General features: G+C 41.3%; 1 protein-coding gene across 1 annotated transcript in view; it reads left to right on the top strand.

Annotated features, from left to right (window-relative positions):
- LOC126282004 (uncharacterized) overlaps positions 1–13,054 on the top strand; it is a 122,701-nt gene extending 109,647 nt beyond the window's left edge. The window contains exon 4 of the mRNA XM_049981395.1: positions 10,935–13,054. Within this exon, the coding sequence (XP_049837352.1) occupies positions 10,935–11,268 (334 nt within the window). The 3' untranslated portion in view covers positions 11,269–13,054. The remainder of the gene's footprint in view (positions 1–10,934) is intronic.
- The last annotated feature ends 431 nt before the right edge of the window (positions 13,055–13,485 follow it).

Here is a 13,485-nt window from a genome sequence, read left to right as displayed (position 1 = left end):
CATATCCAGTCAATTTTGTTGATATGCAGGGGCCTACCGATGTTGTCGCTTGTGGGTGTATGATAGATTGCGATAGGTGGCTATGCCCTACCTAGTAGAATCTTTGACCGCTTCTGCTGGGATGACGGAGTGCAACACCATGCTTATAATTGAGCTCATACTGCCACGTTTACAAAGAACTTTTTGATTCGATTTTGTAATCACTGAAATAACATCACATTCGCTCTCAACCTGTAAAATTTCATTACGTCTCTTCTTCCCCCATTGGGTGATTCACTTTTTTTGTTAGGCTGTGTAAATTAATGGTGGGTAGTTTAACGTCACCGCTTGTTAATTGGGATTTAATTATTTTACTTGCAATTAATGTGAAAGGCATTTTCGGGTTGTAACCCATTTTTAAATTAAAAGAAAAGTAATGGCTGCAACGTTAAAAGAAACTTGGGCATTTTTCATTTAGTAACTGACTTAATTCTGGGAAAGTTAATGCAATTTGTTCTGCAAGCAGCAATGGCCCATAGTTTTGGCTTGGAGAGCAAATTTTTTGGTAAAATTTGTTACTGACCGCGAATTTAAATATGTTTCGTTAAGGAAATTTGTATTAAATTGGTTATCGGACATCGTAATATTAAAATGATTGCAGGTTCTATCGCATTTCACAAACAAAAGATTACGGCACAAGACATGGCGCACGTACACTGTAACAACAAAAGAAATGCCTCTGTATATAAGAAAACACACAAAATTAAGAATCTGTAAAGGAAGGACACGTTTGTAAATGAAATATGGTTAAACTTTAATAGCATATTTTAAAGAAACGAAAGTCTTCTTACACTATTCCACAGAGCAAACATTTGATGCCTAATATTTAAAACAAAAGATCATATACATGAAACAAGAATAAAGTTTAAAATATCTGTGTCCTATGAAAACTACGTAAAGATTCTGAACTGCACATGGTATAGATCTATCTCTATAGTGTCTTCTCCATGCCCATCTTTCGACTACTTTCATCAGAAGTGGTAAGACCCATGAAAGTAACCGTTACACGAATCTGCTCCTGCAGCTGCTCAGTGAGATATATCAGGAACGGTGCTTTGTGCAGGGGAAGTGGCAAAAACGCATCATGAGATAGTACCAGCACAGCTTCTGTTGGTGTATGGTTGGTGGGAGAGGTGCATCCTTCTATCTCTAACGAAGGAAAATTAAGGAAAAGAAATTCATGTAGTTGCAAAGTAGGGGCAGGGTGTGTCATAAATAACATACTAAAAATCCGACACGTGCAGTGTGGGTGTGGGGGTTCATGGTGGGGGAGAGGGGGAGGGGCGTTTGAAGATCACTGTTTTACGTTTTTCTAGGATAATTCGAAAAGCGCGGCTTCGAACTAAACTTTTTCCCTGTATAAAATTAAAATCCGTTAAATTTCCTACAAAAAAGATCCTATATATTTTGTCTCTGGGTCTTATAGTATCCATGTCCCAGGAGATAGAAAAATTGCAGTTATTAAAAATAATGTTTTAAGAGTCTAAAATTAATGTTCGTTGTTAAATGAAGTGGTTTAAGAGCAAACATTAAATGTGTTTATCACGTGCAAATGCAGTAGAGCCGTATTAAGGTATAAATTGAGTTCTGGGGTAGAACAGCTGGAGAGGATGACGTGGAAGGGTTGGAAATTGGAGGGGAGGAAACAGCTGCGAGGAAAGGCAGCTCACCAGATTGTGGTGGTGCAATTACCTCCTACGTAGGTCTGCAAACTGGAGAGTCAGGAGGTGATTCCCTAGTCTATCTACCCCACTGCATCACAAGAGGCAACTACTTGGGGTTTCGTGAAGTTATACAGAAACTCCACAGCACCTTGTGAATCACTGGTTACACAGTGCCCAGACATGCCTGATGGGATAAATACAGATATGAGTTACTGATACTACTAATGCAAGAGACACACATGGGCAGAATATACGTATATGTCTGTACACTGTTCCCCAGCATTTCCTGTCAAGTTCTCTTATGTGAGTAGACAAAATAACATCACTACGATATGTGTTTATATAGTAAAGTTACTGTTAATTTATTAAATGATAACTTAGTTACAGTTATAAAGTGAACTTGTATGTAAAATATGTTCCTATAATCAATGACTTAAGTGTTTAGTTGGTAAGTATGATGTTGTTTGTGACTTTATGAAGTGTTGGCGTGAAAAGTGTTGGATTGAGAAATGTGGCACATTAAAAGTGAGCTTCATCTTTTATAACAAAGTTCACGTAGCCTAGTAATAAGGACTTTGGGTAACGGAGCGCGAACTTTAAAGGAGACAGCATACAGAATACTAATGCGACCTATTCTTGAGTACTGCGCAAGTGTTTGGGATCCCCACCAGATCAGATTAAAGGAAGACATTAAAGCAGTTTAGAAGGAGGGGCTACTAGATTTCTGACTGGTAGGTTCGATCAACTTTTATAGCATTACTTCAGGAACTGAAATGGGAATGCCTGGAGAGAAAGCTACATTCTTTTGAGGAACACCATTGAGAAAATTTACAGAATTGGCATTCGAAGCTGGCTGCTGAACAACTGGACTGCCAGCAATGTATTTTTTTCATATTAGTATCACAAATAAGAGAAATTAGGGCTCTTACAGTAGCATCTAAACAGACATTTTTCCCTCGCTCTGTTTGTGAGTGGCTCGGGAAAGGAAACGACTAGCAGTGGTACAACATACCCTCCGCCACACGCCGTAAGGTGGCATTCCAAGTATGTGTGTACCTGTAAATGTAACTGTGCACAAACGCCATAGTTAACGTTATTTATTCGGCTCTGACTGCCAAACTGTCCGAAGTTTCATAAATTTTAATTAAATATTAGCTCTAGTCTCTACCCTAAAGAGAAAACTGCACAACAGAATTTTAATTAGTGAACTCCAGAAAGGAATCAAGAATCTGGATCACACTTTGTTGAACGTATTAGGTAATTTTCTCTCACATGGTACAGGATATTAAAGATTACAGAACATGGGAAAATGTGCTGGCATGTGTTATGTGGCAGTTTATCCCCAAACTGTCATGCAAGATATTTCACAGTGTAACATGCACGTCCTATTAGTCAATGTAATCATTCCTTTGACGCTACATCATAACTATATCAATATTCTATACTGCCACTGATTGCACAGTAAGTTACTTCTTCTCTTCCTTTCCATTTGTTATAGTGAGCGAGGATTTGTTATTTTCTGCAGCCTTGACGGGGTCTTTCCATCTGGCTCATTCAACATACAAGTTTACTTCAAAGGACCAGTAGATGTCATAAACATGATTGAAGCTTAAAGCTGTCCAGCCAAACAGGAAGGGAAAGTTGAATTCGCCATGTCCCATCTGAGCACAGCAGGCGACCTGGGATGGCCTATTTGATATAAAACTCTGTTTTGTGAGGTGCCTGAAGGTATGCTTCTGGAAAGATAACCTGTGAGGCCAGATGTAGCTTCCAGAACAGTTAAACATGAGACCAGCGGTATCTGTGTAGTCATGCTAAAAAAACTGTTTTTTTTTTAATCCTAGTAACGAGCACCCTGATTTAAAAAAAAAAAAAGCTCCATCTAAACAGGTCATCAAGGTCTACCAGGACTCCGACTGGCACACAGTAATTATGTCTGCAGAATGCACACTAAGCCCTTCAGTTGGTTTGGGTTAGAAATATGTCATAGAGTGGGAGAGATTTTCTGCCTAACCTCTCCCCCACCAAATCCAGACCATCACTGGATAACCCTAACAAAACCCTGAGAGTAGGAGTTTGTTAAACTTACTGACAAATTTTTCTCTGGTTAGGACGCTACTGGTGTTCTGCTGCAAATGACGGTGTGTTTCGTACATTGGCAGAAACAGCATAGTTTCAAGGAGTTAAGTCAGATGGCGCTTTCTACGAGGCTACCAAAGAGACAACACTTGCTGCCAGATGACGGAAGAGAGTGGACTTGCTGCACAGACTGCAAAGAGATCATATGTTTGCTGCCAAGCTATCGCACAGAAAGACGTTTCCATGTTGAGAACTGGGTACAGAGGGCGAGCTGGACTCAGAATTTCCAGCAGTTGATGACACTGTGTTCTGCTCTAACACCGAGTACGAGTGATGAGAATGAGCTGGTGATGTAATCATCAATAGAGGAGTTTAACTGCACAGTTTTAATATCTGCAGCCAGATAACTGCTTCCACCTTGCACTTTCATGAGTCTACCGGTGTTTGCACTTACTTTTCTGGGTTCCTTCTTTAAACAGTAACCATTCTTGCAGTCACTGGTCGTAGCTGTGATATAGTTCACACCATGCTTGCATGTGTCCACCCACTTGTGCCAAGGTCCGCAGCTCGTGGTCTAGTGTCTAGCAATGCTGCCTCTGGACCACGGGGTCCCAAGCTCGATTCCCGGCTGGGTGGGGATTTTCTCCGCCTGGGGACTGGATGTTTGTGCTGTCCTCATCATCTCATCATCATTCAGGAAGTACCGAGACAAGAAATGGAAAGTTTGCTTACTTGTACGGGCGCTGCTGACCACGATGTTGAGCGCTCCAGAAACCAACATCATTATCATCATCCACTTGTGCCAAAGCTAGATTTCGTAACTGCAATTCTTTGTCCACTTATTAAACGTTTACATACTTTCTTCAATGCGTAATTCATTTGTTTGATGCTTTATGGTAATAAACCAAATAGTTATACCCAATGCTAGTTTCTTTTGTAGATAAATGAGCACCTTCATTAATGTATTCATCTGTGGTCTGATACCCACACTTTCATGCTTAATTGGACCACCCCTAATAGTTTTTCTTCAATAAGACATCCGTAACATGACATCATTTTTCTTAAACATGATTGTTTGGGGAGCTTCCCTTCCCCTGTAGGTCACTGGTGCTCAGAATCGTAGCATCTTAAGAGGTGGGCTAAGCAGCTCAACTGGCACTTCACGCATGTACTTTGTGGCGATGTTTAACAAACTAAGTAGCTGTATTATTAACTTTTACGTCGCAGATGGAGCGAACTCCTGACATCACTTTTACACGGAACATAAACAAAACACTAAATCTGTTGTTCCACATGAATGTACCCATCACTTGTCAGCAGAGAGTTGTATGAATCAAAGAAATGTAACATGGACGCGAATTCATCGCACTCAAAGATTCGAAAGCAAAATCCACCACTCCCCATTACTAAATGACTCATCAATGCCAGCTCATGACTCCCAGTGAAAAGAATCATAACAATCGACTGGGCGCTCGTTACGTGAAGTGCTTGGTGACCGATCAAACACTGAATTCAGTTCCATCTGAGTTTACATAAAATGATACCGGATTCAACACTCATGAGACTCCCGCACTGCTCCTTGTGATGGAGTTCCATCGCTGTGGAGCAGCCAAACTCGAAATCAAACTCACTCCTATTCAAAATTGTCATTATGTACTTTATCACAGACTGGTCTTATCTGCATCCCAGATCACTTCTCCCGTTTACTTCAGCCTCTGTGTACAGTCAGCGGCAAAACTTGGTGGGGAGTACTAACCCATCCCCAAACTGGTTCTTCCTGCCTCAAATTTTCCGTTCCGTTCAACAGACGAAATTTTGAAGACATCGTCCCAATGCTCAGACTGTCAAACAGCCAACCGCAAGGCTTCATGACTGTAGACGTGCTGCCACTTCTGGTAACACAGTTTTGTGTCAGAACGACGCATCCGGTGCTGGCTTCGAAAACAATGTTCAGCTGCCTTCCCAGGCTACTAATACATAGAGCTAATACAAGAGCTTCCTTCTGAATTTGCCTACTTGCGTGCATTTGTCATTACATTCACATTCAATCAAAATTACCGATCATTCATGTTTGGGACAGGTACTAATAGGTACATGTTCTACTGACTGTGAGTTATAATTAAAGTGGGAATAAAGGCTCACCAATTCAGGTTCCCAGCATGTTCTTCCTACCTGGCATGGAAAATATGAGCATGGAAAATATAAGCATTCACGCAGGGAAAGAATACACTGCCGAACTTGATAACAGAAGACCACTGAATTATATGAGAGGCAGACTGACTGACGCCTTTCAACGTTGCTGCTATCTGCCGGTAACAGCTCATTGTAAAGGCGTGTAACTGAATGAAATTAATTAATGACCAGAAAGTTACTGAACTTTTCTCACCATTAATGGAGGCACTGGTACTCTGCACAAATCTCTCTCCATTCAAGAATTACTGGCACTTGTAGAGTGGGCAGTACTGAGTGGAATCATTTATCACACGTCCACAGTACATCATGTAAGATTGATGTGAATATATCTGACAGAACGGGACTGATCATGTTCAAGTCTAGAATAGTAAACTACTGTAATGCATTGCTTGACTTGTGTTGAAGTATCTGACATTCCATTACACCTAAGCAGGGCTGGAACTATGATTTTTGCCAAAGTGTCCAAGCTTAAATTTGCCACCCCACCTTTCATTCTGCCGCCGCCCCTCACCCCCCCCCCCCCCCCCCGCCATCAACACTTTTATAACCGGAATTATGTAATACATTTCGAAATAACATTTCTCTCTGAGGTTTCCTCGGAGCAAAAATATTTATGATCTCAACTTATTTATGGAAGCAGCTCGTTTATGCACTCTAAAGATTATACTCAGGTTTCTAACTTCTGTTGAAGAGTCATGCTCCTCAAATAATTTGTAATTATTTTAAGCCTTCTGAAACTCCTTTGTCTAGAGAAATTAGAAACTGCTATGGTAAAAAATATTTTGAAGCCTCTAATAAAGTTGCGATACCCCTCTATCAATTTACTTTTAGAAATTAAACTTAATGTGCATCACACAAATAAATTCTTTCTTGTTAAGATCTTCTACAAAGATATCTGCCAATTCCATTGCTTTGTAATTTATGTTCTGTGCTTCCATTTCTTTGATTTGGACACCACACATCTTTGCACTAATTTTCTCCAATGCCTTAAAGCTGGTACTCAGCTCCATTACCACTTTGTCAACTATTTCTTATGAAGGCTATCTGAACAAATCTCCCTCTGAATGTTTGGAACTTCATCCTCACACAGCTCTGTGACAATTTTTTTCTTCCCTCAATTCCCATTTCCTAAGGATTCCATAGATATTCCATTATTTTCTGCTAATACTCTGATGTCAGTTTCTTCAAAGATATAGGAGTCTCTAAAAGCTTTAAGAAATCTCAAAAGGCCTTGAGTATTTTGAGCAGCTTTATCAATAGTGAGGTCTTTGCTTTGCAGAAACTGCTTGACATGCTCTATATTTTTAATCTTGCACATCAGAAACGAGTTGAAGCAATGAATTTGAGTTTTCTCATATTTTTTAAAATATTTTTTGCATCAGATTTTGTTTCTGGTGTTGATAAGTAAGAAGTTACAGTTTCTCCCAGAGCCTTTACAACTTTATCAAAATGGTTTTAAATAGCTTTGACTGCCTCTATTTTTACAGATCAGCTACTCTTGCTCTGTTGTTTCAAAGTAATGTTTACAAGTAGTAGGTGGGAACACTGAGCACAGTTGGCATGTTATTGCAAACACTTTTCCACAAATTAATTCTATTATATTATACATATAATATAAAATAATGTGTATAAAGTAATATAAGTAATTTAATTAATTTTTAAAAAGTGAGTGCAATAAAAATATGCCAACTACTCTCAATGTACCCACTTACTACTATCTCGGTCCAAACCAATTTTGAGTGCACTAAAAATTATGGGTTATTCCTAATAATATCATCCTAAAATCCATATATAAATACCATTACTAAAATAAAATTAAATTTCAGGTAAAATAATGGGCATTTTGAGTGCACTAGTATTAATTTTTAGAAATTCATTTTGATATATAACATTCAGTGTTGGATGGCCATCACCCACAAGATTAGTGTCATATAAAGAGAAATTTAAAAAAAAACATATAGTTATGAAAATCACATCACTATACTTTCAGCTAGTTTTTGAAAACAACTAAATATTATGATAATAATATTTCATCTCTGATTCCAGCTACTTTTACACAAATTTAATAGAAGGTTTTCTGTATAAATAGAAGCTGAAAATAAAGTGATTGATACAAATAAAATGTGTACTACAAATAAAAAATTTCTACAACAGAACTTCTTGGAAATAAAACAAAACTAGCAAATAAAAGGTTTGGCTTATTATTACTTAAAATTTAAATAATAATAATAATCTTATTACAATATTAGAGATATAATCTATACAAAACGAGCAAAGAGTTAGAAGAATTTGTGCCAATTACTGAACCTTTCTGCAATAACATTACGATCCTGAAAATAACAGATTTTATAGCTTTATAAGGAGGTGAGCTATACAGAAAATTTCTTGCAAAAAAAGAAGCTTATGGAAGTTGTAACAAGTTTTTAAGATCTAGAATTTGGGAAATTTAATTTGACTGGAGATTTAGTCAAAGCAAAAATTCCATATTTATAAGATTCCAATGCAGAAACGATTAAAGCTGTTAACCAAATTATTAGCAAAGATATAGGAATTATAAAACAAAAATTAAGAATCCTGTTGCTATTCCTTAGAAGACAGAATTGACTGATGCTCAATTAGAAATACTTTTAAGAGAGTTACCAGAAACTTTAAAAGAACAACAGAAGAAACACTATTATTTATTGGATTTAGGCATATCACAAGATTTTGCAGATATTTTAACAAAGAAGAAACATGCAAATACTTAACAAAATATTGTAAGTTTTGTATGCAAGGAGAGTATAAGAAGATTGTAATGTAATAGTTAACAACAAAAACACTGTGGGAAGAGATTGCTTAATATGGATGAATTCTAATTTCAGAGTAAAGCCCTACAATAAATTTGGTCATTGGCAAGTCCAGGAGCTAACAAATAACTTGGAAACAATATAACAGGCTTTTTAACTGTCTAGACCAAAGGTTAAAGGAAACATTTGCCTGTAAATAAGCTAAGGAAAGTGGACTTACAAGACTGGAAGCAACAATTTATAATTATATTAACCTGGATTTCCAAAAAGAACAAGAAACTGATCCATTAACAGATTGTTTGGATTAATAAAAAATTTCGAGAAAACTCCAGTTTATTCTTTTCCATTAGCTAAATGCAGCTATAATTAACAGATACTTTACAAAATAGATTTCCTATTTATAGCAATCGCTTGTAACGTGTTTATTATGGCAACAGACACACAAAAAATAAGTGGAATACAAATAAAAGTTAAAACAGATAACAAAGAAGAAAGAGAAAAATTACACTCCTGGACTGGAAAAAAGAACACATTGACACCGGTGTGTCAGACCCACCATACTTGCTCCGGACACTGCGAGAGGGCTGTACAAGCAATGATCACACGCACGGCACAGCGGACACACCAGGAACCGCGGTGTTGGCCGTCGAATGGCGCTAGCTGCGCAGCATTTGTGCACCGCCGCCGTCAGTGTCAGCCAGTTTGCCGTGGCATACGGAGCTCCATCGCAGTCTTTAACACTGGTAGCATGCCGCGACAGCGTGGACGTGAACCGTATGTGCAGTTGACGGACTTTGAGCGAGGGCATATAGTGGGCATGCGGGAGGCCGGGTGGACGTACCGCCGAATTGCTCAACACGTGGGGCGTGAGGTCTCCACAGTACATCGATGTTGTCGCCAGTGGTCGGCGGAAGGTGCACGTGCCCGTCGACCTGGGACCGGATCGCAGCGACGCACGGATGCACGCCAAGACCATAGGATCCTACGCAGTGCCGTAGGGGACCGCACCGCCACTTCCCAGCAAATTAGGGACTCTGTTGCTCCTGGGGTATCGGCGAGGACCATTCGCAACCGTCTCCATGAAGCTGGGCTACGGTCCCGCACACCGTTAGGCCGTCTTCCGCTCACGCCCCAACATCGTGCAGCCCGCCTCCAGTGGTGTCGCGACAGGCGTAAATGGAGGGACGAATGGAGACGTGTCGTCTTCAGCGATGAGAGTCGCTTCTGCCTTGGTGCCAATGATGGTCGTATGCGTGTTTGGCGCCGTGCAGGTGAGCGCCACAATCAGGGCTGCATACGACCGAGGCACACAGGGCCAACACCCGGCATCATGGTGTGGGGAGCGATCTCCTACACTGGCCGTACACCTCCGGTGATCGTCGAGGGGACACTGAATAGTGCACGGTACAGCCAAACCGTCATCGAACCCATCGTTCTACCGTTCCTACACCGGCAAGGGAACTTGCTGTTCCAACAGGACAATGCACGTCCGCATGTATCCCGTGCCACCCAACGTGCTCTAGAAGGTGTAAGTCAACTACCCTGGCCAGCAAGTTCTCCGGATCTGTCCCCCATTGAGCATGTTTGGGACTGGATGAAGCGTCGTCTCACGCGGTCTGCACGTCCAGCACGAACGCTGGTCCAACTGAGGCGCCAGGTGGAAATGGCATGGCAAGCCGTTCCACAGGACTACATCCAGCATCTCTACGATCGTCTCCATGGGAGAATAGCAGCCTGCATTGGTGCGAAAGGTGGATATACACTGTACTAGTGCCGACATTGTGCATGCTCTGTTGCCTGTGTCTATGTGCCTGTGGTTCTGTCAGTGTGATCATGTGATGTATCTGACCCCAGGAATGTGTCAATAAAGTTTCCCCTTCCTGGGACAATGAATTCACGGTGTTCTTATTTCAATTTCCAGAGGTGTGTATTGTGAATAGCAACTGTTCTACGACACTCCCCTGCTGCACACCTGAAATTGCTCTTACTTCGGAAGACTTCTCTCCATTGAGAGTGACATGCTGCATTCTGTTATCTAGGAACTCTTCAATCATAAAATTGGTGTGATAGTCCATATGCTCTTACTTTGTTCATTAAATGACTGTGGGGAACTGTATCTAACGCCTTGCGGAAGTCATAGGAAAAGTACCCTAAGTGCGTGCCCGTGTTGCAGAGAGATGCCGCCGCGGCCGCTGGTGGTGATACCGCAGTGGGGACGGGACGGCGGCGACGCGGCGCTGTGCTTCCGGTACGCGCTACGCGCGGCGCCACTGGCGCTGCCGTACCCGGGCGTGGCGCGCGCGCACCCCGCGTGGTCGGACCACGTGTACATCACGTGCGAGGGCGGCGACGCGGCCGCGCTGCTGGCCGTGCCGCCGACGCTCAAGCACCTCAGCCGCTGCGCCATCCGGCTCGCGCTGTGGCGCCAGCACCGGCTGCCAGACGGCGTCTTCCAGCTGCCGCTGCCCGGCTGCCTGCTCAAGTACGTCGACCTCGCCGAGGACTAGCCAGGCGGTGCATCGCCAGTCCTCACCGTGTCACCAGTGCATCTACACCTCTGAAACTAAATACGTAAAGTCAAGTGAAACAAATAATCTTCAGTGTCACTCATCAGCGGCAATTTCACGGCCGATATAACAGCACGGTTTCATCATGCCCTTTCCTAACCTAATGATTATTCAGCAGTGAATATTTTGAACAAATTGGCGGTATTGCCACGGGTAGTCCTCTCCTCCCTCTGGTAGCAAATTCATTTATGGAAGACTTTGAGGAGAGGGCACTTAATCTACCAGAATGTAAGCCACAGGTTCTGGCGATGTTGTTGTTGTGGTCTTCACTCCTGAGACTGGTTCGAATCAGCTCTCCATGCTACTCTATCCAGTGCAAGCTACATCATCTCCCAGTACCTACTGCACCCTACATCCTTCTGGATCTGTTTGGTGTATTCATCTCTTCGTCTCCCTCTACGATTTTTACCCTCCACGCTGCACTCCAATGCTAAATTTGTGATCCCTTGATGCCTCAGAATATGTCCTACCAACCAGTCCCTTCTTCTTGTCAAGTTGTGCCACAAACTCCTCTTCTCCACAATTCTATTCAATACCTTCTCATTAGTTATGTGATCTACCCATCTAATCTTTAGCACCACATTTCAAAAGCTTTTATTGTCTTCTTGTCCAAACTATTTACCGTCCATGTTTCACTTCCATACATGGCTACACTCCATACAAATACTTTCAGAAACGACTTCCTGACACTTAAATCTATACTCGATGTTAACAAATTTCTCTTCTTCAGAAACGCTTTCTTGCCATTTCCAGTCTACTTTTTATGTCCTCTCTATTTTGACCATCATCAGTTATTTTGCTCCTCAAATAGCAAAACTCCTTTACTACTTTAAATGCCTCATTTCCTAATCTAATACCCTCAGCATCACCCGACTTAATTCGACTAATTCCATTATCCTTGTTTTGCTTTTGTTGATTTTCATCTTATATCCTCCCTTCAAGACACTATGCATTCCGTTCAACTGCTCTTCCAAGTCCTTTGCTGTCTCTGACAGAATTACAATGTCATTGGCACACCTCAAAGTTGTTTCCTTCACTGCATGGTCAATATACAGATTGAATAACATTGGGGATAGGCTACAACCCTGTCTCACTCCCTTCCCAACCACTGCTTCCCTTTCATGCCCGTCGACTCTTATAGCTGCCATTTGGTTTCTATACAAATTGTAAATAGCCTTTCGCTCCCTGTATTTTACCCCTGCCAACTTCTGGCGATATGTGGATGATAGTATTGTAGTGTGGCCCCACGGTGAAGAACTGCCTTGCTTTTTACACCGTCTGAATTTAGTCCACGATAATACCATATTTTCGGATGGAACTGGAGAAGTGCCGCTGTAAGCCGTTTTTCGACGTTTGGTCAGTAGGCAACTGGGCGGATCATTAGGGCATTCCGTTTACCGTGAGCCCACACGTACAGACCTGTATTTGCAGGCGTCTAGCTGTTAGCACTCGTCGCAGCTATGGCCGTCCTTCGAACGCTGGTACACTGTGTGAAAAGGAACTAAAAAATGTTGTAATTTCATCTCAAAGATGCAAGAAGAAAATTTGTTCGACTGTCATACCAGAGGAATACTCCAAAAAACTTTTTTATCATTGAAAGACAAAGGACTAATTTCGAGATTCTTTTATTATTTCTAGTATTAACTACCTTTTTGTTTTGATGTGCTGGCGTAAAGACTTACTGTATAGTTTCATGTCTTAAATGAAGATGTTAAATGATGAAAAATGTGTCTTATAATTTCTGTCAAGATCAAGCCTAAATCCCATACCAATGGAGTACAAATTATTCTGTTAATTCGAGAAGGCGAATTTTAGATGGAGTCGACGATCTTTACGACGGCGCTGCTCAACAATAGAGGTACGTGATTGTGCTCACTACTTTTCTTTGGTGGCCGCTAAGATTAATTTCGGTGTGTTTTTGGCGAGACATTCAGAAGCTGCAATCTTCCTTTTCGTATAAAAATAGGAGTCCAATTGAAAAAGAAATATTCTTAAATTTAAATAATTGCAATACCCAGGCCACGGGGAATGATAGAATGTACGTGCCTCTACCCTGATTGTACGTTCGCAATCTCCGAGTGTGTTACGACGTAATTATTTTACACACAAAAAATTAAGATAGATCTTTCTCATCAGATCGCAACCACTCGTACACGA

The sequence above is a fragment of the Schistocerca gregaria genome, chromosome 7, assembly GCF_023897955.1.
Source record: "Schistocerca gregaria isolate iqSchGreg1 chromosome 7, iqSchGreg1.2, whole genome shotgun sequence".
Lineage (NCBI taxonomy): Eukaryota > Metazoa > Arthropoda > Insecta > Orthoptera > Acrididae > Schistocerca > Schistocerca gregaria.
Note: the sequence above shows the minus strand (reverse complement) of the source record. Positions and strands in the feature narration are given on the sequence as shown.